Source organism: Aspergillus multicolor (assembly GCF_047715735.1).
Source record: "Aspergillus multicolor strain CBS 133.54 unplaced genomic scaffold BDW74scaffold_1, whole genome shotgun sequence".
In the NCBI taxonomy this organism is placed as follows: Eukaryota; Fungi; Ascomycota; class Eurotiomycetes; order Eurotiales; family Aspergillaceae; genus Aspergillus; species Aspergillus multicolor.
In genome coordinates this window covers 1,810,583-1,836,007 of record NW_027395952.1, presented here as the reverse complement: position 1 = coordinate 1,836,007, position 25,425 = coordinate 1,810,583, and the positions used below count along the sequence as shown (strand labels likewise).

The following is a 25,425-nucleotide window of genomic DNA, read 5'->3' as shown; positions in this document are numbered from 1 at the left end:
TAGAATTTTCCACGAACTAAGAACACAATGTCTGCGTCGGAATTTGAAGCAGCTACGGAAGATGGCTTCAAAAATGGCGCCCTGCAGAGCCAGATCGAACCGGTCTCAGAGACTGAGGTCTGCAAGGTGCTATGCTGACACGTGGGGTTGTATAAGCTTCGTGGACCATGCGTTCCAAACCTTCATGTACGCCCTCGTCGGCTGTCTGACGGAAGACGTTGACCAGCTCGAGCGGTACACCGGGTACATGAAGGCTGTCAACACCGGTGGCGCGGCGCTGGGCTATGCGGTGCAGACGAAGTGGAGTATGATGGGTTCTGAGGCCTTACTGTGAGTTTTCTTCTCTCTACCTATGTTATGACATTCATCGAGCTTGTGGTGTTAACTCTGTCTTTTTAGGATTGGTCTTTGGGTTCTCCAGATTGTGCCAACTTGGTTGGTTGTGAGGAAGATACAGAGGTAGGGGCCCGAGCCGGCTACCTATGTAGGTAGCTATGGTATGTACCTAAGGTAGGGTAAAGGGGATTTCGCCTTGATGTCTGCCTTTGTTACTTGAGTTCCCGGCTCAACATACCTAACAGTCTCTCAAGTAATCTATCAGGCCTTATCAGCAGTGGTTGTTTGGCTGTCTGCATTTAAAACCAATGGTACCTAGTACGTACGTGAACTTCAATTACTACAGATAACATTTTACCTATGAATATACGTAACCTATAGTAACCTTCCAATTCGGATACCTAGGTCGTGCCTAATTACTAGAAAACGTCTCAATGCTCAATACAGAAAGCAAGCCTGCACTCTACTCCCTACATTCTTTGAAGTAAAGGTCATCTCTAGTCATAGTGATTCTTCAGTACCTACCTAGGTAGGTATATGAAAATTCAGAGATCAGGACCAAGCCACTCCTCCGCGCACCCCCATCTGCGCGACCGCCATCCCTACAAAGATTAATGCGCCTCAAGTCACTCGAGAACTCCCGCTCATACCGCTGGAACCAATAGATCTACTCAGACTCCAACCTCATCGTCCCACGCCTCTCTCCTCCTCAACTCCAGCCACACATTCTCCCAAAGCAAGGCAGGACCATGCGGTGTAAAGGTAGCCTTTGGCGTAGCCCGTGTGACTTCACACAGTCTTATCTCAAAGGCCATAAACAGCTAAACACGCACAAATGTCAGCAGGGCACCTCGCATACCCCATTATCCCCTCAGAGCCCCGGGGCCAAGGTCAAAACATACCGCAACAGGAACTTTATAAAGCATCATCGTAGCATAATGCTTCCCCAGACAAACCCTCGCTCCGTACCCCCACATGAGGTTATACCTCTCAAAGGTCCTAACCCTTGCCTCATCATCGACTAGCCACCGCTCCGGCACAAACTCCTCTGCGTCTTCCCCGAATACCGTGTGGTCCCGGTGGCTGATCCAGGGATTACACGCTAACTCGGTCCCGGGTGGTATAACGCGGCCGTTTAGAATAACCTCTGGGTCCTGGGCTGTATGTTCGCGCGGAAGGGGTAGAGCAGGTGGTGGATGAAGACGCATTGTCTCGCGCAGGCAGGCGATGAAGTATGGCAAGTGGTTAAAGACCTCGCTGTACAACGGCACAGGGCGGGAGAGATTGCCTGCGACCAGGGCAGATCTGATTTCAGTCTCAAGTTTGCGAAGAATGTCTGGCTTAGATAGGACCTCTGTGAAAAATGCCGAGAGAATCGCCTGGAACGCTTCCGAGCCGGCGCCCAGGATCGTGAAGATCTCGCTTTGGATTTTGTCGGGGTTTAGCGGGATTCCATCTGGTGTGCGGGCGTCTAGGAAGCTGTGTCCATTACAATATCATTGCGTTAGTAGGCGAAAATCCTCAAGGTTGAGGAGCCGTGGATTGGACGGAGTACTCACGCCTGCAAAAAATCATACGCTCCATCCCCACGCTCAGCCTTCGTGATAACTCCCCTAGCAAGTCCATCCCTGCGCTCCTGCAACACATCATCCGCCTTATGCATAGCAACTCCAAACCCGAACCTCTGCTCTGGCCGGAGAACAATGAACCTACGCAGCGGGGATGATGTAATCCACTCAACAAGAGGGTATATACTCCCCAGGACAACGAACGCGAAGGTACCAACACTAACATGCTGCATTATCTTACCCACATCCTTTCCAGCCTTCACCATACCCAGCGAGCTGCGGTAGGCCAGGTCCGAAATGGTATCAGAAAAGAGGTAGACGCCCCAGTCTGTGAAGTCGAGGTTTTTGTGTGGTGTTGCGAAAGTGGTATCGAGCTTTGTGATAAACTCTTCGATGTGCTTGTTGCTTAGGGGTTCCATGCGGAGGATGTTGGTCATGGCGTAGGGGCCGGACACGAGACGTCTGTGTGCGGAGTGTTCGCCTGGGTGCCGGAGGACGATGCCGAAAGGGGTTTTCACCAGGCTGGGGATGTAGAAGCGGCCTTTTGTGTCGCGGCGGTGGTAGACTGTTGGGATTGCGGCCGCGTCGGCGAGGAGGAGCATCGTGGGGGTTAGGCGGACTATGGGGCCTGCAGGTCTATGTCAGTGACTGCACCTGGGTTTCCATAAATGCTAAGTTGGATGAGGTATTGGGAAGCGCACCGTATTTCTTGACTGCTTTCCATTCGGCCTCAAGCTGGGTTCCCCGGAGGAAATGCCATGTAGTCCAGAGCCTGGTGACACTGGCCCAGAAGGGGCCAGGAAAGTGGCGCAGCTCATGGAAGAAGCGGTAGTAGATGATCTGGTAGAGGACTTGGAGAAGGAGGACACCAATGAGAGAAAGAAGAACCGTGCAAAAGCCAGTTAATACCCTTCCAACTGAAGAGAAAATAGGTATTTGGGCAGGCAACTGGATAACCTCAAAGATTGTCATTGTTACTATTTGGTGCTTGGTTGTTATATTGAAACGAGCTGAATTTGCTTAGTGTCCACCTTTCACGATGGCGGAACGCATCTTATATACCACGCTTCCCCGAAGTACAAATGTTGCTGGCACTTTCTCAACACATCTGCGTGGCCCATCGCTCCTCTTTCCCTTATTTCGTTCTTCCTCTTCTGCATGTCATCGGAAGTTCGGAGAGGTCTTCTTCCGCCCGCGGAAGTGGCTGCCCGGAGGTATTGGCGGTCGATCTAGCTATTGGTCGTCTAGATGGACCTATGGACGACAAACGGGAAGGACCACTGTCTAGCGCTATATACGATGGTCAGGGTGGAAAGAGGGGAAAGACCGGTGGGTGGAAATTGGGTTAGATCTGGTATCCCGGTATGTAGAAGTGTATACTGGGTGCTTTATCTTAGCTAGAGACAACAGCGGAGCTAAACTGGCCATTTGCGTGCTTCACGGCATGTTCTCATAGCACCATGTAGGTACCGTAGTCTATGTTCTGATACTGAGTGACAAACCCAGATGCCATGCCGCCAGGATACAGAGCGAGGTAACAAGGTAGAACTTCACGGAATAATACTTCGGGCATACATAAGCTCGAACCCATGATTCCAGACCCGTCTACCTAAGTAGGTGCTGCATTGCCTTGGGTGGAAGTTATGCTAGCAACACATCGCCAAGGAATTAGACAGGTAACCCTATTTCCGTCTCCCAGTCACTATGATCCAATGCCATTACATGGAAGCTCAACATGATAGGTTGCGCTGGGAGCCTTTACCAAAGTGAGCATCATTTTCCCGCCTTGATGACGTGGGAAGTTGTCACAGCTAGCCATGCATGGCGGGGAATGTACATTTTTTGTGGAGCACCGCCAGCCTCATCATCTACAGATACGCCCGGGCAAAGCCAAGAGGACTGGGGCAAGGGATAAGGGCAACTCCCGGATTACCCCCGCACAAATATATTATTGGACCTGCTATAGTAACGTTAAAAAAAAAACTCGACGGGTCTCCCTATGCTACCTAGCTTGAAATATTGTAGGTAGGTCTACTATCGCCGGAGAGGACAGAGGGACAGGTAAATTAACACCCTTGGGCGAGGTTGTGTAATCAGGCTGCAGAGATTGTTGGGAATTCTCACGCTTTCCTAGAAAAATGCGTGATTTAGTGGAGGAGGGGAGTATGGTGTTCCATCCAACACATCTATGGGGAAAACCGGACCGGCCGAATCAACCCAGGAACAGATTGCATGTCAGGCAAACATCGAGCACCACTTAAGACCCTTCCCCCGGTGAGGAACTGAATGAATACGTTGTCTAGTGTAAGATGTATGCATCATAAGGTTGTCTGACTCAGACGCGAGGTCATCCCCGCATGGCAGCAAGTGAACCATCTCCAATCGCTCGCTGTTGTCCTCTCAACTCTCCTCCTTTTGTCTGTCAGGCATTATCTTACCACATTGCATTCTGACGATATCTTCATCCTCAAGTGTAACGCGCTCGGACATATCCGTGGCCAAGCGTTGGGTTCCCGTTCATACGCTGGGCCCGGGATGATGCAGTGGCTGCCTGAGCAAGGCCGCAGCAGTCGAGCCGGATATTGGTGTGACAATGTCTCCTGTGGCTGGCTTAGCGGCTGAGGCCGTCCAGTGAAAGCCGTCTGCGATCGTTTACGGTGCATTTAATTCGGCCTTCTAACTAGCTCTCCTAGGTAATTACTGCTGACCATCAGTCACTTTAACAGAGACGGTATTTAAGCTAGGCTATTTGACCTCTACATACGATAGGCTGTGGCGTTTACCTTGGTGGATGAAGCACAGCATGCGAAGACTGGATTGAAATCACCCTAGAAGTTTAGTATCTGCTATGATGAGTCATGGTTCGATGCAAGATCGGACACCAATAGACGATGGATCTCACTGGTCGGATTACACCTCGTGAAATATACAGCTATCCAGAAATTATTTTATGAAGACCATGTGGAGGTCCTGCCACATGCAAGGAAGCGAGGCTATACTGGAGGATACCACATCAACGACTGGTCAACCTCGTCCATTAACTCATACTTCCTGGCGAAGAATGGAACATGCTCCTTGATAATCTCAGCCCATTTCTCATCTAGAGCAATCCGCTTGACTCCAAAGAACTCTCTCTCTGGTACACTATACCGGACTGACCCCAGCCCAGGATCCCGGCCATCACGCCGTCTTTGATCATGGTATTACTCGTAGACGGGTCCCGAGATCACCATCACTATCCACGCGCGGCAGGTATGATGAAAGAATCTTTTCCTTCAGCGACGTCCTCCCCGTCAGAGCAGATATCTACATTCGGCCGGGATGCACGGAGGGCCGCAACAGCGCCTTCTTTCAACGTGCCCAATGCATCAAACGGGCCATATGTCGCCGTCGACCTATAATGCCACACATTATGGAAGAGAATATCACGAAACAGGCCACCATCGACTGGCCCTATGACGGGAATGCGAAACCCCCGCCACTCAGCAATGTAATCCTTCAGTTGGCGCGTGATAGAAACCAGCACATTGGGAGACATGCTATCCATACACAAGTCAAGTAATCCCTCATCGATCTTAGAAATCAGGATGAGCCCGGTGTCGCCAATAGTGTATGCGCTCAGGGCATGGGGTCCAGGGACCTTAAAATTTTGGTCAAGGAGGATCGGGGCTTTCTGCCTCGCCTCTGTGGACGCGCCAGCTGACTTTCAGGATAGTGGCGTCCAGCATAAGGAGAATATTGCTGCCTTCTTTCAGTGGCGATGTTAGATCAATGGCGGACTTGAAGTCATCGACGCTTATTATTGGTGTGTCTTGGCCCCGGAGTGAAGAGGTGAAGGTCACATCGGTGAGAGACGGGTTAGCTACAAACCAGGCAAGATACCATATTCGCGGACAGTTATGTCGGGGTTGTGCGACTGTCAATACTAATTGACGAGCAGTAGAAGCATGGCCTAAGTACGCACCTTGGCGTAATCATATAAAGCTTTCTGCAATTGGCGGCATCGTGATGGATGCTGTAGGTAAGAGGGGGGAAGGGGGGTTGCGGGGTGGTCTAGGCGCTGCGCGACTTGGGCGGACAAGAATTTACCTAGGTACCTAGGTAGATAAACAAACAGAGTAAGATAGATGACTGCATTCAGCGAAGTTTTAACAGCTCTCTGGTCTTATTGGTCTTTTCCCAGTGAGTCATATAGCACGGAGTATAAGTATGTCAGACCGGGATCACACCCGCCATGGTTGTTGCAGATCCAGGACATATACCATATTCTTCAATGCCCATACAAGAAATGACTTTTAGGGGTGAATTCCAATGATACTAATCTATAGCCCACAAATACATCTTTGATTCAAATATCATTGAAGCTCCTTGCTGTTCTCTACATTCCTGCCCACGTCCACGCGCCCAAACCTCTCCATCAAAACATTCATCGCTAAGGGCGCCGCGGAAGTCGAACTATGAAAGCCCACGTACCTCGGCCAAACCTTCAGAATCTTGACCGCGCGGAGACCCGTATCCAGATCTGGCGCTCTCGTCGCAAGGAGATACATATTTGCGCTGACGCCGTGATCCGCGACACGGGTTGGGCGGTGCTCGTACTCGGTGATATATGCCTCGTGGGCCTCCAGGACGATGTGAACCTGATGAAGAAAGGAAAGAGGTAAAGGGCCGCGATCACGAGTAAGCGCAATTTTCAGGGAGAGGGTGTGCCCTAGGATCAGGAGATGCAAAAGGTCGAGGGTGCTTTGTTGCTTGTCCGTTAGGGTAGAGGAGTTTGTTTCGCAGAAAAGATTGAACTGGTGAATGAACGTTGCGAATGTGCGAAGCAGTCGGGTCTGTGCGATGTAGAGGGTGTTGTATGTGGCGTCGAACTCAGAGTCGGACAGACTTAGGCCAGTTGCGATGAGGGGGATTCCTGTGTCGAGGAGGCTAAGGAGGATAGATTGCATGTGGGACAGGTTGGTAAAGGTACCTTCCGCGGCCTCGTGCGTGAATGTATGATGGTCACTTGACGGTGATGGAGGGGCGTATTGTAAGACTGGGATTCGAGAAGCTTCTGAATCTGCATCTGAGTTGTTGCTGCTATACAGCGCAGCCTGCAAGCTTATACGCCGGTATACAGCAACAAGCGAGGGCTCGACTTTGCCAATTAGATGCGGGTAATGTTCAATCTCCACGAGAATGCGTAGACCCCCCCGGAAATGCGTCCAGGCGCTGTCATGCCTTGTAAGGAGGACATCAGACAGACCGAAGAGCAGCGAGCAAAGCAGAACAACGTGGCGCAGTTCCGGGTCCTGGGAGGAAAGTCGCTGCGTTAACATCCTCATTGCGCGGCTCGACTGTTGCAAGGAGAAGCAATAGGCCCGATGTATTTCTGCGCCGTCGGCCTGTGAATGTCGAAGCTCACATCGTTGATGAGCAGCGCTGAGCATGGCGACGGCATGGAAGACGGCGGGATCGGCGAGCGACATTTGCATAACGTGGCGCTGCCATAGTGGCAACTCGAAGAGGGCAGTTAGGCTTGTGATGGAATCATGCTGGAAGAAGGCAAAAGAGCGTTGTTCGTCGGCGGTCATGGGCCATCCCATATGCGCCCTTGTCCCGCCACCGATGTCGTGTAGACTAGTGAGAGTCGGAGAGTGTCGTCTAGGTAACCGGTCAAAGCCATTGTATCCCTCACACTGCCAGCCTGCATTTATACAATTCTGGCACTGGCCACCCGGTGATTCGTCGCAGCGTATGTGGCGGACCCTTAGGTGGCGTTCCTTAGTGAGGCTCTTGTATGCAGACTGAAACTGGCCGGGGATGTCTTACCGACAGGTGCGGCATCCTGTTCGGGACCGCGGAGCGTAGGCTCTCTTGCGGTTGGGCGGCGTTGTTGACTTGGCTGGCATGGTGTTTGTTATACCCTTGGAATATAATCGATAACAAAGGTAGTGTTGGGAGAGAAGAATTTGCAGGTTACTATGGCGAAGAGAAGAAGCTTATTTGCGGCGCTGTCAAGGCAGACACAAGCTTTTCGAGCTGAGCCTCTCAGCGCTAGCTCAAGGGGAACGGAGCATCTGATTCCCGATCTCCAACATGCACGGAGACTCCGGTGGAGATAATTTGGCTGCCTGGCCTAGTACATACTTAGTGTGCGCGTAGTAAACGTTGACCCACTTTAGACGAGACGCCCAATAGCAAGAGAGAAGAAAACTGAATGTGTACAATCATGCAGCGTCAGTTGTGTCTACATGGCATTGTAATAAGAGGAGGACATTCATAATGAAGATCATTTACTATCGGGTACTTAATGGTTCTCTCTGCTTCCCGGCCTGACACACTTTCTTTGTTCTGTGCTTTTACTGGCCATACTGGAGTCTCGGCGGCATCTCCGTGATCATCCGAGTAAGCACTTTCTCCATCTCTAAGCGAACCATACTCCAACACATTAATTTACCCAGCACCTTGTGCATTGCCGAACGGCTACATGGCTTATAAGACCATCAATGGTCCTCATCTCAGCCCTGTCAATATCACTGCCGAGTCCCGACTGATTCAACTCCAGAAATATACGAGCCCCAACGACTTCGGTTCCTCCAATCATGTTGTTCCTAAGCACGGCCCCGGCAGCGGGTCTACGCGGTCGTCTCCACTTTCCTCCCGACTCCCGAAGTCGGCCCGGGCAGTTTCCCTGCGGATAATCCGGAGTATATGGTATTAATGATAGGAATGACATTTACAGCGAGTACAAGCGTAATGCCAAGTGAGATAATATTGCAGGCGTGAGGATGCACTTATCGTGGCATTGATATTCCAGTCTGGTGGTTGGCTTGGCAGGGGCAGGACTCCTGCTTCCCGAGATCCGAAGCTGCTATTGCAACTGGCTTTGGTTACATTGACGTTGCACTGAGCGGCTTTCGGCTTCGCCAGGAATGCAGATGTCCGCGTGGCATGCATCGAGGCTGAATATTCCTTCGGGTGTATCGGCGTTGCCGCGCAAATCAGGCACAGGCATTCAAGCACTACCTATATCCATGATGCCTTCAGGCGTGTTACGTGCAATCCAATGTAACGTTTGCTGGGCAACAAAATATGTATAGAATGAGTGCTTGTTTTCAGAGATTGAATGAAATGATCGCTTAGCGAAGTCCGGTATTGTGGGAGTGGGTTGATTGAGGTCTTGGTGGTATGTCCGACAACTGAGCACAAAAATATCCAAATGGCCTAGGTAAGTTGCGTGGTAATTTCTCCTCGAGTCAACAACAACCATTCTGGCTGATAAGTTTAAAAGCCGACCAGTAGTAGGCGACTCTGAAAGTTATACTTCAGGCGTCCAAAAGCTCCTAGGAAGCTATTTATACCTGGTTAATCTCAGAGCTAGCACGCGTCGCATAGGCCCTAGGACCCCCAATCCCCGGCTCACTCCTCGGCTTCATCGACGTGACCGTCTGCCCCTTGCCCACGTCTTCCATCTCACGGACGTTGCTCTCATCCTCATGGCCATTCTTATTCCCATCCGCATCTCCAGCTCGAGCCGCGGTTTTCTTCTCAATATACCTCCCCACGGTAACAGACCAAATAGTTGAAAGCAACCCCGCAAGCCCAACGATAAACGGAATCAACTGCCCCGAGCTCAGCAGCGGCGACTCGCTAAGATCAATATCATTCCCCGCGATAATCATCTCCGAGAACGCGATCGTGAAGATCCCCATGGGCGCCAGACCAATAAGGCGACTAAGCTTGAAGAACGCTCGGAAAAGCCCATGGATGCCCGGCAGCATCTTGTCGAAGTCTTGCATGAATTGGTTATATGCCCGTTCGTCCATGACGATGTTCCCCGAGACCCAGGGGTTGATCTCGCTGCTTGCGGTGCTGCGGGTGTCGCCCCACCCCGGCGGGTCTGGGAGGGAGTGACCCGGGAAGAACGCGTGCGTTGGGGGTCGTCCTGGTGTCGGGCTAGCGTTCGATGAAGCTAACCCTGGTCGATTGTCCGTCGGGCTACTCCTGCCGATATTCCTCTCGCGCAAGTACATCCACGTCTTAACCCCCGCATACAGAATGAGGAATACCCCGACAAGACAATACCCGACCGCCACGAAACGCTGGAATCCGATCCAGTGGCTGTTATACATATCGAAGTACCTCAGCACAAACGTGTCCACATCACACCCCTCGCGTCGTCCCTGCTGAACCCGGGTAAACCACACCCAAGGATGAACGACTAGCACCGTACCCCCAAGCGCAAAAAGCGCAATCGCACCGGGCGGATCCTCTGAATCCCCGAACGCAGGAACCAGCAGGACGAAGAGCGGCGCCCAGATGGCCATCGGGAACACGATGGACCATTCCAGCGCCGCAAAGCCGCCATCCAGCGTGTTCTTTATTGTGATCACGAAGACGGCGAGGGAGATGAGGATTACGCCGCGGCGGGTGTCGCGCACGGCGCGTCTGTTGTTGAGGATCACGGCGATCAGACCGGATACCCAGGAGAAGTAGTAGCCGAGTCGGACGCCGATGCCGTAGACGTCGCCGTCGCCGTGGATTTGGCAGGAGGTTGGGTCGGCGTCGTATTCGGTGATTTGGAGGGTTGGGCGGACGAGGGAGAGGAGGAGGGTTGTTAGGAGGGCTAAGCGGATTGAAAGGGTTATTTGGGTCATGGCGGAATAGTGCGATGGTCATTCATATGAGGGGAACGGTTTCAATCGACATGGGCACAGTGGCCCCTTGTCCTTTTATGGGCGAGATATTCCCCTAACCATCCTACCTAGATTCCCAGAGGGAAGTTTAGAGCGAAGGCAGTGCGGCTGCGAGGGCTATCAAGGCTTTTTTCTCCTTCTTTCACATCTCTATCCTGGAGTTTAGAGTTACACAAGGGCAGGCCCATGCGGTGCCCCTGACCTCTTTTTATAAGCGAGCCGAGGGACCGGGGCTGCTGACAGGGGTCGCTAAGGAACGATATCCAATCGCTATTTCCCACCCGCGTGACTGCGGTTCAGCCCTCGTATTCCCCAGGCCCCAGGAACTGGTGTGGGTGCATCTCGCTAATGATTGCCATATACCCACGCCAAATTCACCTCGTGGTCTCACGGCGGCTGGCTGAAATTGCCTTTGTTGAGTTGAGGCTGAATCTTGGGATAGCCCGTCTGGCTCCCACTGTCTTGGGCATTATATTGCTTGTTATCGAATATACCTGAGTCCATCCAGGGTATAGGGCGAACCCATACCACCTCAATTTAACATTGGGTAAGTTAGCGAGATTTACGGTAGATATCTCGCATTGGAAGCTGTACGCCATAGCACCGCTGAACTGAAAGAGGTCGCCGATTCAATACCAGACTCGTACTAAACCAGTCAGAAAGGTTTACACGTCGCATCCTCAGCCCTGGGTAAAGGGTGCTTTAAGGTGTTGGTGGTGAAGAGGCTGACGCTGAGTGCGGATGCGAGGCTGCGCCCCAGGAGGCTGGAGCAGAAGAGTAAGAATACGAACGCGCCTGTAGCTTTGCTACCTCCTGGAAACGGCGTAGCTTAGTTCAATGTCATGCCCATGATGCCCTCTTTGCTCTCAGTCCAGCCGCGATCGATAAGCTCTAATGAAAGACACATGCTGCAGGTCCGTAGGTATCTCCCGGAAAGTTCGGAAGAGGTTAGTTCAACAAAATGAACATATATGCCTAAATTACTATCGACGAACCATCTCGTGAAACTTCATCAGCTTGCAGTCTGATCCTTTTGGATTGCACTTGCCATTAAACCGCCTCTTCTCCACTGGCAACATCCTCAGAACGAGGCACGGCACCAGCGTCACGCTCACTGTCGAGCGTCTTCCCCCGAAGGACCATGAAACGCATGCTACTCTTACGGTTCTCCCTCTTTGACCAAAGAGCCCAGATGGAAAACGTCAACACAGTCAATGGCACTGCTACTGCCCAGTATACCCATATGCTCGACGAGAGACGGAGGCCCCCGCCATTGACACCCCAATCAAACATCTCAACACTGAACAGCGTCGCCACAAACGTCCCGGGTAGATATATGATGCCCAGGATAGAGATCGTCCGCATGGCGATGCTATCCCTCTTCCCGTCAATCGCGATCGCCGCTGTGTACTCGGCGTCGTTTTGGGTTATCAGGCTCAGCATCTATGAGTGGCAACGGTTAGTAACAACGGCTAGTAAGGATACAAGCTTGTAAATAAAGTAAGCTGGACACTCACAAAACTTGTTTGGTTCTGAGCCCGATCACTTATCTGCTGCACCTGCGAAAGTAGCATAGCGGTACGTCTTCGCGTATACTCGACGTCCTCTCGGATAGCCATCCGGACACTCTTTAGGACCTCTGCTAATCCATCTTTGGCGTTGACATTAGAATTTTCCATTCGATCTTCATTTCCAACAAGCTTGTGTTCGTCAATGGCCTGCAAAAGCCACTCTCTACACTCGAGACAACATCTCGCGACATGCCCAATGATTGCGAGGTCGGTCTGACAATAACCCAACTGCTGGATAATACTCCTCGGATTGTGGAGCACAGAGTATGAGTCCATGTCCATGCTCGGTCTCCGGCCGCGAAGGAGGCGCCCGGGGTTTCCGAAACCCGTCTGCCGTTCGATGCCTTGAATTGTATCGTCGATTCTATTCCGGTAGGATTCGATAGCAAAATGATGAGACCGATAGAGGGTTGCGACGAAGAAGAAAGGGTCAAGACATTTGTCTAGGTCGGCCAGCAGGGTTGCAAAGACCGAGTCCTCATCTTGTAAGTGGTGATAGACGACATATATCGTCCGACGAGTGGGATCGACGGTAAGCGAGACGCAGTCAAAGCCGGTGGTCCGGGAGTTGGCGACTTTCATGAGGAGGCAGGTGCGACCGCCAGTAAACGAGCGGAATGTGCTCAGCACGCCGGTGTTAGCCAGGAAGACCTCAGTTGTTCGCGGGTGCAACTGCCATGCTTCTTGTAGCTTTGCGAAGACGTCTTTAGGAATGGACAGGACGAGTCTGCCGGCTTGGATGCGTGGCAAGGACAGGACTTTGAAATACCACATATCGCCATCATCAGCTTGACCATATTTCAACGCGTTCAAAAGGCCTCCTATCTGATCAAATGCAAGCCTGTCCTCTGATATGCGCGTTCGGATTTTCGAGTCACTTAGATTCAGAGAGAACGACCCTTGCAAGACTCGAGCACCCTGTACCGGGTAGGTAGACGGGTCGGCCCATGTTGCAATCCTTTCCTCGCGTGTTTCCACTGTAGAGCTCTTTGTAAAGGTCCGGTCACAAGAATCAATATCCAACCTTGGAATGTTTTATGGTTAACAGCCTGTGCCAGGAAGGTCTGCACTGGTGTCAAGGAGTCCCCAAACACGAACATATATGCATGACTCCCTGAGCTTCGACAAACTAAGCCAGCGAACGAGGCTAACTTTGAGAAAAAACTTTCAGGCGGGGCAGAGTTGAATGTGTAACCTGAGGTGCGTTGGCAGTGGCGCGGGGGTCCGGAGCTGCCTCGACGGCATCCTGCAGATCAGTGCAGCCAGTGCTTTACATCCGCTTATAATTGCAGCGAGATGCAGAGTTACATGCAGGTGAGGTTCTACCAACCTAGGTACTCAGCCTCATGTGGCTTGCATGGGATTAATCGAGGCTAGCATTTTTAAGGTCGACAACATGGAATACACCTCATACAGCCGGGTGCAAATCACAAGGATTTTTCTACGAAGACGGCTGTTGGGGACAAGGCTTCTTTATATCCCAGTGGCTAGAACGACCTTGCTCAAGGTGGCTGGTCGCTTGTCAAACTGCCTCCATACTGCGAGGTTCTTATCCGGGGGCAAGGCTGAGATTCTAGTACTACAGAAAGAACGTTCAATAGCAAATGAATCGAATACAACAGCCTATGTAGCAACATGCACGCGTCGCTTCAACCCCATACAAACATCTGCGGTTACAAGAATAAAAGCCGAAGCCATGATTGGCCAAGGTATTCAACCAGAACACTCCTCACACCACTCCTCACTCTCAAACTTCCAATTCACACAATCACCATCGGAACAAGTATGCACCTCGCAAAACTCCAGCGCATTGCCCTCGTAATCCGTCGACTTCCCATTGGCACAGTAGAGGTCTCCACAGGTATGCCAGAAACAGCAGATACTTTGCTCGCCCGAGTGGTTGTTTTGGTCTTTTGGGTTGTCGCAGCCGCTGTTGTAGCCGTCCCAGGCGCAGAGATGAGACCAGCAATAGGTGCGGATAACGCCGTGAATTATGGGTGTCTCGTTCGGACAGGAGGGGAATGCGCAGATTAGATCTGAAATATTAGTTACATTATTGAGGATTGGTGGATTTAATGGGGGGTTGACTTGAAGACATTGTGGCGGGACTGTGATCATAAGCAGCAAGGTGAAAGTTATGTTTGCTATTTAAGATTGGTTGACTTTCCGATGGACTTGATGGTGTTTAAACTGGGCTGGCTTGGGGTATATGCGAAATTGTCAGGGAAAAATCGATAAGAAGAGGAATAGCTGGAAGATCGAGGTCGCCTCGAGCGGGACAACGGCGTCCTAATATTTATATCTTTTTGATTGAGTCTGTTATCATTTGTAACATATCTTCAGCCTCGCTTCCCGTGTTATACTATGGTACCATTATGCAGAACACCACCTGGTCATAGTGTGCCAATGAAGTTGGTCCACGTCGCCTTGCCCAGCTTCTTCAGCCTTTCGCGCGTCTATGGCAGAGCGCGATGGAACCAATCATTATCACTCACGCCGGAACTTGGCACAGATATATGGGCGCAAGAAACGCTGAAGAAGATCCTACGCTGTTGAGAATTACCATACGCAAGTTATTGGAAGACGCCTTGGTCTGGGAAAATAGAACCCGTGAAATTGGCCTACTAAGGACGCCTTGTTGGAAGATTCTATCAAGGGCTAAGCTTAAGGTCAGGGTACAAACGGCATACAGAGTCAGAGATGGCAGACATATGAAAATAAACATTTTTATCAATGAAGGTCTACACTTATGCATCGCATAAAAGCCTGCTCTGCTGGTTTCCAAAAGCCTACGAGATTCGAGTGTCGTAGAGGCTAGGGGCTTAGGGTAATTCAGGAAATAGAGCAAGCCTATCAACCTCTATCAACCTCCTCACATACAGGGTTATTGGTGTGATGCCCAGCTTGTTCCTTACCGACCTCAGTAAACACAGGGAACCGGTTTAGGAAGGCACGATGGCCAGCGCCACGTGACTAGCATGCCCTACATAGGCATTGGTCGGAAGTCACGAAACGCAGCGAAGAGGGCCAAAAACGGCGATTATCAAGTGCTCAGTACATTGGTACGGTCCTTGAAAATGTCCGACGGCTGCGCGGCCGAAGATAAAGTCTAGATGAAAACTTAAATGATTTCCATGCCTGTATATTTCAAGTGATGTCGTAATATTCAAGCAGTCAATGAGGCCATGGAAACCTCACAGTGTACTTCCCACTAAAACGGTATTGCTTCCAGCAATGCGATTTGGCGGAACTGGATGCCCGGCCGGGGTCAAATTCCAGGGTACCTAGGGTGATCGCTGGACACTCCCATCCACTCATCAGGACGTAGGTATAATTTCTCATCGGCTCTTTTGGCGGCGTGACTCGGAGAAGCTTTACAAAGTAGGCGCTATATCCTCTAGTTTCGTCTTTGCTTCCCATCTTTTCTCAAACCACGACTTCGACCTACTGCGAACACTGACCGGGGTCCAAATCCCAGTACTACCCACGATATTAACTCCACCAAACTCCGACCAGTGTCAGATCGGCATCATCATGGACAACAGTAATACCGAGAAAGAAGATCAGGAAGTTATGGACCATGTTCCGAGTCTCGAGACCTACGACCAACCAACAAGCAGGTATGTACCCTCCCCTTATTACAACTATGAACGAGTGTCCAAACTAACCATCCTTGTCCAAACAGCCCCTACGAATCCGAACCCATCACCATAAAACTCGGGTACGGGCCATGGTCCCGGTACACGATCCCCCGCGCAGTCCTCGATCAGCACCTCGCCTTCCCTAAGCCCGACAGCACACACACCATAACCCTCCAGTACGTCGATAGCGACATCGGGCATACCCTCGTGCACTACCTCTACACGGGAACCTACCAGACCCTGCGCCTGCCACTCGTGGCCTCGCCGGAGTTCAGGGATAAGGTCGAGTATAACCGCAGCGTGCTTACGTACCGGGCGGCATTTAGATATGGACTTGATGGGCTTGCGGAGCAGGCGAAGAAGTACATGAAGGTCTTTAACAAGCATGTCTCTTTGTCGGAGATCCTTTATATTGCGGCGGAGGTGTTTGTGCCGGAGTCCAGGGACGCCTGGTTCTCGGCGTACCTGACCGAGACGCTGAAGGACCGGTTTGAAGAAGATGAGGATGTATTTCGAGACGATGGGTTTATCGAGGCGTTTGGGACAACTCCGGAATTCAGTCAATTCCTGGCGAAGCTCACGACAGAGATTTATGCCGATCAAGTGGCTCGCCTCCGTGAGATCTGCAGCTATTATCGGGAAAAGAACACCAACGCCAATGTGTCAAGGCCCTGCGTGTGCTCTGATATGCCGTCTGGGACAGGTTCGAACACCTCTATTGTGAGCGGGGAGAGTGAGGCGGGCGAAGACGAATTCGACGGTTTTGCGGAGTATGGGTTGGAGGGTGAGGAATCGAACGAGGATAGGTCTGAAGATCCGGACATGGACGGTGAGGACGCCGGAGAGGAGGATTCGTACGAGGACGAGTGCGATAATGAGGACATGAACGAAAATGTTGCCGAGGGGGAGGAATCGGACGAGGAGGACTTCCACGATGACTCGGCCGCAGATTTAGATGAGGACTTCGGAGACGAGGACTCAGACGAGTTCAACGAGGAGGAACCGGATGACGAGGGATCGGACGACGAGGAATCCCAAGATTCATGGTCTGAAGTCCCCACGCCAAGCTCAAGCGATCAGGATGACGCCGACGCTGATACTGATGAAGCACAATGTGCTTTGAAATGACTCCCGGTGGATTTAATGAGCTGGACGAGGAAGAGGGTGGGGATGGCACGGGGGGTAGGGACGGGGATCGCCCGTCTGAGACATGTTTTTGGATGGGAGATTTGTTCTTCCTGTTTTGTTTCTCTCTATATATTCTTATTCCTGTTCTACTCTGACGTTTAAGATTAGTAGTTCAAGTATTGAAAGGAAAGCATGCGTGATACCCTTGTTCAAGACTCCAATGTTCCCACTAGACCCATCATGTAGACGGCATCGGTACGGTCAAGCTCCATTAGTGGTTCGCACTCACCTATGCTCCTGGTACTCGGCCAGTGTCAGAAGAGAGCCCTAGACATAACAAGGTAAGCAACACACCATTCACATCCGTTGGGCCCCGGTAACTGATCATGCTCCTCATACCTCGAGTCGTGCCATGGGTACCTAGGTACGGTAGGAAGCCTTAGCACGTGACTGCGATGCCCTATCCAGGTACAGTTCAACCATGAAACATGACATACTCAATAATGAAACCGGTAATACAGGATTTGAGGACCGAAACTCGATCATTATGCTTTCTAACTGGTATCGTATGAGGGCGATGAACTGAATCGGCATACAAACCCGCCTCCTGTCCTCGTTGCTGGCTCCCGCAAACCTTACCTGTCGTTCTTCACTGTACACTTCAGGACGGTCAACTGGTCCGATCAAATCAGCCTGCAACGGGCACTTCAGTATCTAAACCTTCGATTCACCCCGAAATGCTTGCGCCTCTCATTACGTCAAGACTCATCGTGACCCCGGGATGACCGGGATGATATACCGACTGATCCCCCTCTTCTCCGTCCCAGTATACTCACTCGAAATTCCTCCAGGAGCCAGCAGCACACAATCTTGACCAGTCTCGTGAAACAGACTTATAGATACCCAACCATCACCATCAACAGCCGACCATAGAGGAAAGACGCTGGCGAATCGAAAAGCCCTCCCCGCCGCAGCTCCCGAACAAGTGTTTGACCACTGTCGAAGCAACCCGCCATACCACGCCGATTCCTCGATCGACGGTAGACGAAAATCTTCTCCGCAAGCCAGCTATTAATCCATACTACCCTCGTCCTCGTTCCCATGTGAACCCCCACAAAGAACACGACGAGGGCCGAATGACCGGGGCCCGGCTGATGTTCGGCTCGAGCTCGCTTCTGCCTGACCCGGATGATGAGCTGTACGGCCTCGATTTCATCGACAACCCCTTGCGCGCTCCATGCTAAACGGAACGCGAGAATCGCGTGAGCTCTGAGATCCAGCCGAGTACATCCACACGAAACGACGATACCCACGGCGGCATCGGCGAAGTAATCAAGATCACGTTCGAAATGCACCCCGAGGACCGGACCTTTGTGCCCAAGGTCCTGTTCGACAAGCACCCTTCGCTCCCCGAAGCAACCTGCTCCATGCACCATAAAGGCTGCTACAGTCCTTGGTGTGTCGGGCCTCGAATTCTGTCGCTTGACAAGGCGAGTGGACACATCGGCGGCGCGTTCGTGCATTACCTCATGACGGACGAGTACCCAGACCCACTAAACCAAGCCCGGAATATGGACCCGGAGTTTGAGTGCATTCAAACAATGCACATGTATTGCGCGGCGGCTAATTACGGTCTGGGCGACCTTGCTAGCAAGGTGGAGCCGAGATTGCGGCTTGTGATTGAGAAAGTCCCCGTTTATCGCCTTCTGGAGATGGTAGGCAGGATCTTCCCTTGGATTTCGGAACAGACGTGGTTTGAAGATTATATCACCTTCCGGCTACGTAAATCCTTTGAAGGCGACGAGCGGATCTTCGACGACGCTAGGTTTCTGGATAACCGGCACGAGAATGTCGGGTTCGTTGCGTTTCTTGCCCGGGTGATGCGGCAAGTTTATAAGGATAAGTTGATAACTGGTACGGCTTGCAGCGGCGGGCCATGAGGATTTCAAGCGCGAGGCAGAGAAAGAGCTGCGCTATTGCGCAATAAAATCGAAGCTGTCCGCTCGCTTCTCTCAACGGTCTCAGATATGCCATCTTCGTCTCGGTCGATGTCTTCGAAATGGGCCATCGACCAGGACTACGAGCCGTCAACAAAGACCTTGGCTGAATTGTTTCCATGCACTGTCCAAGAAACTGCCAAACGGGCCCGGCCCTCAGTGCGTGAGAAGCGGGCCGATACCCCATCGACTAGCACAACTATACCTACCCCGCCTTCGACGACTAACGAGGAGCTCGACGCTGAGCATTATTCAAATCCTGTTTTGCTTAAACCCCTTCCAGAACCGGATCCCGATCAACTAACATATGGGCGATGTGGGCTACAGTCATGCAAGAACTGCGGTTAGATTGATATCCAGGGCGAGATTTGATGGTAACGAGGCTCCGAACTTGATCGCGTCAGGAGAATACTTCACCAGCGAGAGGGAAGAAGATAGACGTGGACGCGCCCGCAGCCTGCCTGACTGAGGAATGGAGTGAGCAGCTTCGACGCGTAGGTTACACAAGAACCCCACAGGAGAAGTCAAGTTGATCAGTTGCGTTGATGATAAGGTCTTTCTGGGAGCGAGGAGTGTACGGCCACGACGCTCCTTGACTTCATTCTTCAGGCGTCCACGTATCCCTTGTCGATTTATTATGTGCAAGGCTTGTGTTGCGTTGTCTCGTCCGTGGGTGGATGATTTGCGTCTTACACGCAGCAGGGTGTTACACCAACATGTAGGTAAGCAAGGCAAAGGCAATCCGTTCAATGGTCGTGCGAATGCTCGTAAGCACTAGTCCACTTCGCTATCGGCCAATGCTGTGACCTGGGTGCAGACGTAGCAGCGGGGTAGCCGAGAGCTGGTGGCCGTCAGTGATACATAAGTAGCGTAGCTTTCCCACCTCGCCATGACTGGGGCGCTTCGACATTGGTGCAGAAGTCAGGATGGATCATTCCGCCAGTGATCAGTCGGAGCACGACGATGAAACAAACGCAGAAATGGAGAAGAACGAGATCAATTCCTTCTCAACAAGTCGAAAGTCATTGTCGCCAGATAGGTCGCCTGAGAGAGATGGCGATGACGACGATGGTGTTCGCCGTCCTTGGAGTTCATTATTAAGGCGTGGCCGTGCTACTAGTGATCCTTCTTTTCCTGAAAGTCCATCAGGAGAAAGGGAAAGTGGATATGTAATCGGCGATAATGAATCGGGGGGTCATCAGGAGCCCACAACAACCTGGCATCCTAAACGGAAAGGTGCTTCCCGGACCATCGGCGACAGATTGCTCTGGCGAATGCTGACTGGCTTCATTAGAACAAAACGTGTCAGTTGACAGGCCGCCTCCAAACCCCAGGGCATGGCGAAAGATGGCCTCGATGCCCTGGGATCCTGTCAAAGAAGCCAAAACATGCACCTGGGAGCTTCCGCGCGTTGTTGCCGATATACCTCATGACCAGAGACTTGAGTATCTCTTGGCAAGTTTCACTCTAACTATGTCCAAAGACGGTGTGAAGGCGATGCCGTGCAAGGAGTATATTGAAAGAAATTGTTGGGGAGGCGTTCAATTGGTGCGTGATATCCTGAAGGCCCTAGAGCATGACCACGGTATATTCAGTAAGTTCCACTTGGATGAGTCGTCGGGTGTCGCCATCATCCTGATTGTGAGACAGAAAGTGACAGCAGAGAGATTCGGACATCGCAGACCTCGATTTCTGTGATGTTCAAATCGTCCCGGCTACAGAGGTTGCAGTGGAACTTGGTACTATGGCTTTGCCTTACGATCCGACAACCAGTGAAAGGGAAAATCTGCCTCTCAATCCATAAGATGGACAACAGAGATGCAACTCTTCAGAGGCTGCTCCCAGCAGTGCCGAATGACACTTGTTGCTGGTTTGCGCTCTTCGAGACCGGGGTTATTGCAGTAGAGCTGGGAGCAGAAGTCATCAAGAAGTTCATCTTAAACGCAAGTTTTCATTCACTGCTCAAGTTAGCAGCAGTGAAGTATCCGGTCCAAGTCGATGGAGGCTTGATCCTCATGGGATACTCAACGGCCTTGGTTCCGATGAAGGTGGTCAACGACAGTACCGTACTTTGGCACTTGGAGACGGCGAACCATGACTCCCAGCTCAAAGTCGCTGACCTCTCGGTAACAAAAGGTTATTGGCTCAAGACATTAAAGTTGAAAAGTCTAAAGACCGAGAAAGCCCTGCTTGGCTGGTCCCGAGAATGTTTCACGCTGCTCGGAACTGGACAGTTGGGTCCAGTGCAGTGGTCCGATGCAAAGATAAAGAGGTCGACCTGGACCTGGAAGGGCGCGAATCTGCAGTTTACAGCCTCATCCGGGGTCGGCCCTTTACAGGTTGGGGGGCAGGCGGGACTGATGTTCGATAGGACGATCAACACACTGCGGTATAGCGCCAGCAGCAATTACCTGAAATGCTTAGCGAGCAATGCCAAAGAACACATCGTGATTTATGACGTCGGAGACTCGAGAGCTTGGCTGGTGCCTCTAATATCCGTCTACCACGAAATGCTTCTCGCATACTGGCGGAGCATTCCCACCCAGTATCGACAAAGTGATATTCCACTGGTCCGGCCTGTATGGGATAGTGGCTCGGGAGTCTCGGCTGTTCTTAGGGATCGGGGCGGGGACGTTATCGAGAAATCGCAGAAGGACAGCCTGACCGTCCGGGACATGATACTTGGATTCTCAGCGAATATGTCCAGGGCGATCTTGCAGCGCCCAGGACGTACCGAGATATACGGTTATGAGTTCATGGATATTGTCATGGATTCCCACAAAAGTGAACTCAAGAGAAGCCGCATCAAGAAGGAAGGACTATCATGGATCTCGGTCCTGGATCAAGTAACCTGTCTTTTCTGTTTTGGTATGGGAGGGGTCATTCGCGGGACCAAAGCAAAAGAGCCGAATGCAGCCTGTAACAGTCTCCCAAAGGGCAGCGACTGGCTGGCTACATCCATATGCTGCATTGATGAACTAACCAGCAGACGCGGCGGTGTCAACACCTTGGGTGCACGTCGACTCACTAGCCAGAACTACTGGCTCATAGCAGGGGATCCATTCCAGATGTGTGATCACAAGGAAGACAGCGGAGACTCGTGTTGGGATTCATCCGATCCTCCTTTACAGGAGATCCAGACCGGGAAGTTTGTAATCCAGCCAAAATCAGGTGAACGCCAATGCTTTGAAGAGGGCGCGATAGTCTTCGGTCGTTCCAGAAAAGGCACTATCGCAGGGACCATTTACGGTGTTCCGAAGGTATTCCAGAAAGTCGGGTTGTCAGTTGCAGACGATACCCGCCGGAATTCCGCAGCATTTGGACAACGATCAGGAATCAAGAGGCAGCATGATGCCGCTTTTTCGTCAGCTTCGTCTGGTGGTATCTAGAGCGTGTAGGACGCTTGTTGGGTGTATTCTAGGTGGCTTGCGACATCTGAAATACAGTAACATTGACGTTGCCATGATTGAGGTTTTCGCAAGGCAAGGAGCGTAATATCGATTATCACATATTTCAGTTAGAATTCTCTTGAAAAACCTGGGTTTGCACGGTTGTGCAGTATTCCACGATTTGTAATTGCAGCTGCGGCACCAATGGTATTATCCGACATCCACAGGTGATGCCGAGCTATGTCGTTGAGCATTGAGGGGTTGTTGTTGTGGGCTGTGTTGTGTCTCGCAGCACTGACGCAATCCAAGAGTATGAAACACGAGCCTCCAGGATCCCCAGAAAGAGGATGAAAGAGAAGAGCTCGGATATCTTGCCGGGAAGCCAAGCGCAAAGCAAAGTTACTGCGCGGTGATTTAAGTGGCTTGGGCCAAGATAACGTGCGGCCCCTCCCAACACAACGCGGGTGTACGACGTTGGAGGAAACGTGGTCGAGCGACCGACATGTCCAGAGTTATGAAACAACCGCTGCGATTCTGTATGAGGAAAGTGCTTATGCTTATCTATTCAGCCTCGCGAGGCATTCTTCTTGAAGACAAGGAGTGTGACAATGAGGGGCGCTGTTCCGTCGACAAACAGACAGCACTGGTCGCAACTCGAATACCTAGCGTGGTCGCCTTGCAGGGACTCTCCTCAAGAGTTGACTGTTGACCAAACAAAAACCTTTCCAATGAGCCCCTGAAGATGGCTACAGGCCACTCAGAAGCTGTCGCCGGTGTTGGTTTGCTGCTTGGCGGTGCAGATCCCTGCAGCAGGGGCCAACGAGGGGACACGGCCGGGGTGAATTCCGGCTATTTTCGAGCCCGACTTGTGCATTGTCTAAGACATCTGCCAGTGAAATTGGTTGGCGTTTGGGGCCAAAAGCGACTCAAAGTACCCAAAGCGGACACAACTCCGGGCGGTTGGCATCGTTGGTGGAAATGAATGTTGGCATGGAGGAAATGAACAGGGATCTTCAGTCCAATCGCATCACACCGAGTCGTTCGTCCTCGGGCTCTTTGGTGGACACGGGGAATCAATCCGCTCGATAAAGCAGATGAATCGGTTGTCCTGTGGGTCGAATTCATATATTTAGAAGAGCTTCTGGGGGATAAGAACTGTGATGCACGAGGTCCTTCCCCATCGAGGTGGTTGGTCAAATCTTCCCGTCATTCACGTTGGCTTGGAGCGGGCCTTGCAGACGATAAGCATGAAGAAGGCGCAGAGTTGGCACCAAGTGATAAATGATGCAACGGTCAAGCTACTATAAGCGAGTCAGTCAAATAAGAGCCGTGTTTCTTAAATAAGAGCTGAACGCCATTCCAAGTCTTAGCTCAGGGAGGCTCCACGGTCATCACTTTAAACAGCCATTCTCAAGCCCGTGCGCTGGACAGTGGTCCGAAACCAACATTATGCCTGGTGTGCCCTCAAGTCGCGGTTGCGAGGCTTGTCGAAGACAGAAGAAAAAGGTTGGGATTCTGCGCGAGGTCCCAACGCCAAGTGTATTTGCTAAGTCTGGGGTAGTGCGATCAACTGAAACCGGCGTGTACGCGATGTGTTCGTCTCCAGATTGCTTGCGTTGGGTCCGGTCAGAAGCGGTTCACATTCAAGGAGGGCTACTCTTGCAAAGGCCAAGCCGCTCTAGTCCTATCGCGCACATGTCAAATTCCAAGTAATGCCACGGTGGACATCGCCAAAGACTTCATTGAAGTCCTACAAGTCACCGACATACGGTATGACGTGACCTGGTACGGGCCCTTTCTGGAGAGTCTTCCTCGGCGTATCGGATCCAGCCCTGCCCTAGATGCGGCGGTCGGCGCGGTGACTAGTGCCGTCAAGGCGCTCCGTACGCAGCAAAGCTTTCCAGATGCGATGGCACGGTATGTCAAGGGGTGGAAAGCGTTGAGGACGTGTTTGAGCGATCAGGAGCAGACAAGGTCAATACATACGGTGTGCGCAATCTATTTGATGATGATATGTCAGGTTAGTTGACTTCTTCAAGCGGAAGCGATGATAACTGACCATATCAGAGCTGGGTTGGGCGACCAGATGACCCTTTCGCAAATCACGGAGAAATCCTAACTCAGATTCTCAACGCAGCTGTATCGCAGACCGGTAGAGGACAGTTTGAAGATAACATGATCGTCATGTTGAGTATGCCAGTGGTAAGCACATTGTCTCCATCACCAGAATAACTGTCTGACCCAAGCCCAGGTTATGCAAAGTATCGTTGATCCCACAATCCCCCTTGGTTCCTGGTTCTGGGCGATCGCCAAATCGTACGGGCCGCAGTCAACAACGCAGGGGACCTATGGTTGTCGCCTTTTAAGTCTCCAATTCCCTTGTATGGTTCAGATAGCGCAATGGATCCGCGATCCCGGCTTGCATCTGCTCGATATTGACACGGCGTACAATCAACTGATCGCCGACTGCGTAACCATGCGGGCGGTACTGGATAGAGCCACGGAATTTGATATGCCGGGCGCGTCTCAGCCAGGAAATCGTGTGAATACCCGTCCGCAGGTCTCGTACTCGATGTTGATCTGCCTCGCTCTTGTTCTCAATCAAGTGATTCGCATCTTCGATCCGAATAACATTGCCCTGCTGGATGAAGCGGCGGATCTGGTTAGCGAGACAATCTGGCTTGCGCGGCTTGCAGAGAGGTACCGACCTTTTGGAGTGAGCTTCATGCCAGTTTTGCTGGTGATAGCCTGGAACGCGACGGAGGATTTCGATGTGAGGAGTCAAGTCCAAGAGATCTTGGTCGGATATGAGACCGACTTTCCAGCGGTCAAATGGGTTCAAACGTGTTACTGGATGCAGAATAAATATAATGAGATACGAAGAACACAGCTAGACGCGTTATTTGCCGCTGCTTGTTGAGCTGATGACGAGAGTTGAATTGTCTTTAGGAGGAGGTTGTGTGTTTCGGTCTGGAGTTGGGGATTATGTGCTCTTTAGCGACTGCCTTTGTGCGACTCTGGAGAGCGCCTTCCTTTTCAGTGCCTATTGGCCCTTCGAATCATCTTTATTTCTAATTGAAACTTAAGTCAACTTCATTAATAACTCGAAATGCG

General features: G+C 51.5%; 9 protein-coding genes across 9 annotated transcripts; 5 read left to right on the top strand and 4 right to left on the bottom strand.

The window, feature by feature from the left end:
• Positions 1–184: 184 nt before the first annotated feature.
• BDW74DRAFT_172639 (uncharacterized protein) lies at positions 185–463 on the top strand (the record flags this gene model as incomplete). The annotated part of the gene is made up of 2 exons (XM_073727604.1): positions 185–330; positions 400–463. 2 exons carry the CDS (start codon positions 185–187, stop codon positions 461–463), a joined length of 210 nt encoding a protein of 69 aa, XP_073589899.1.
• Positions 464–1,007: 544 nt separating this feature from the next.
• BDW74DRAFT_172638 (uncharacterized protein) lies at positions 1,008–2,876 on the bottom strand (the record flags this gene model as incomplete). Its single annotated transcript, XM_073727603.1, has 4 exons — positions 1,008–1,157; positions 1,239–1,815; positions 1,896–2,532; positions 2,606–2,876. 4 exons carry the CDS (start codon positions 2,874–2,876, stop codon positions 1,008–1,010), a joined length of 1,635 nt encoding a protein of 544 aa, XP_073589898.1.
• A 3,329-nt stretch (positions 2,877–6,205) lies between these two features.
• On the bottom strand, positions 6,206–7,637 carry BDW74DRAFT_142511 (uncharacterized protein). The gene has a single exon (XM_073722736.1). The coding sequence runs from the start codon at positions 7,490–7,492 to the stop codon at positions 6,260–6,262; it is 1,233 nt and encodes a 410-aa protein (XP_073589897.1). The 5' UTR covers positions 7,493–7,637; the 3' UTR covers positions 6,206–6,259.
• A 1,607-nt stretch (positions 7,638–9,244) lies between these two features.
• Positions 9,245–10,546, bottom strand: BDW74DRAFT_172636 (uncharacterized protein; the record flags this gene model as incomplete). The annotated part of the gene is made up of 1 exon (XM_073727602.1): positions 9,245–10,546. One exon carries the CDS (start codon positions 10,544–10,546, stop codon positions 9,245–9,247), a length of 1,302 nt encoding a protein of 433 aa, XP_073589896.1.
• Positions 10,547–11,635: 1,089 nt separating this feature from the next.
• On the bottom strand, positions 11,636–12,930 carry BDW74DRAFT_172635 (uncharacterized protein; the record flags this gene model as incomplete). Its single annotated transcript, XM_073727601.1, has 2 exons — positions 11,636–12,028; positions 12,103–12,930. The coding sequence occupies 2 exons, from the start codon at positions 12,928–12,930 to the stop codon at positions 11,636–11,638; spliced, it is 1,221 nt and encodes a 406-aa protein (XP_073589895.1).
• Positions 12,931–15,690: 2,760 nt separating this feature from the next.
• On the top strand, positions 15,691–16,925 carry BDW74DRAFT_172634 (uncharacterized protein; the record flags this gene model as incomplete). The annotated part of the gene is made up of 2 exons (XM_073727600.1): positions 15,691–15,776; positions 15,842–16,925. The coding sequence occupies 2 exons, from the start codon at positions 15,691–15,693 to the stop codon at positions 16,923–16,925; spliced, it is 1,170 nt and encodes a 389-aa protein (XP_073589894.1).
• Positions 16,926–18,274: 1,349 nt separating this feature from the next.
• Positions 18,275–18,865, top strand: BDW74DRAFT_172633 (uncharacterized protein; the record flags this gene model as incomplete). The annotated part of the gene is made up of 1 exon (XM_073727599.1): positions 18,275–18,865. One exon carries the CDS (start codon positions 18,275–18,277, stop codon positions 18,863–18,865), a length of 591 nt encoding a protein of 196 aa, XP_073589893.1.
• A 1,404-nt stretch (positions 18,866–20,269) lies between these two features.
• On the top strand, positions 20,270–22,311 carry BDW74DRAFT_172632 (uncharacterized protein; the record flags this gene model as incomplete). Its single annotated transcript, XM_073727598.1, has 2 exons — positions 20,270–20,516; positions 20,573–22,311. The coding sequence occupies 2 exons, from the start codon at positions 20,270–20,272 to the stop codon at positions 22,309–22,311; spliced, it is 1,986 nt and encodes a 661-aa protein (XP_073589892.1).
• Positions 22,312–23,675: 1,364 nt separating this feature from the next.
• Positions 23,676–25,403, top strand: BDW74DRAFT_142502 (Zn(II)2Cys6 transcription factor domain-containing protein). Its single transcript, XM_073722735.1, has 4 exons — positions 23,676–23,817; positions 23,873–24,331; positions 24,379–24,513; positions 24,563–25,403. The coding sequence occupies exons 1-4, from the start codon at positions 23,761–23,763 to the stop codon at positions 25,229–25,231; spliced, it is 1,320 nt and encodes a 439-aa protein (XP_073589891.1). The 5' UTR covers positions 23,676–23,760; the 3' UTR covers positions 25,232–25,403.
• The last annotated feature ends 22 nt before the right edge of the window (positions 25,404–25,425 follow it).

Bases quoted from the DNA above. Each gene is read 5' to 3' on its own strand.
- BDW74DRAFT_142511 (XM_073722736.1), bottom strand. From the start codon at position 7,492: ATGGGATGGCCCATGACCGCCGACGAACAACGCTCTTTTGCCTTCTTC.
- BDW74DRAFT_142502 (XM_073722735.1), top strand. From the start codon at position 23,761: ATGCCTGGTGTGCCCTCAAGTCGCGGTTGCGAGGCTTGTCGAAGACAG. The intron at 24,332-24,378 runs GTTAGTTGACTT...TGACCATATCAG, and splicing joins ATTTGATGATGATATGTCAG to AGCTGGGTTGGGCGACCAGA. The intron at 24,514-24,562 runs GTAAGCACATTG...ACCCAAGCCCAG, and splicing joins TCATGTTGAGTATGCCAGTG to GTTATGCAAAGTATCGTTGA.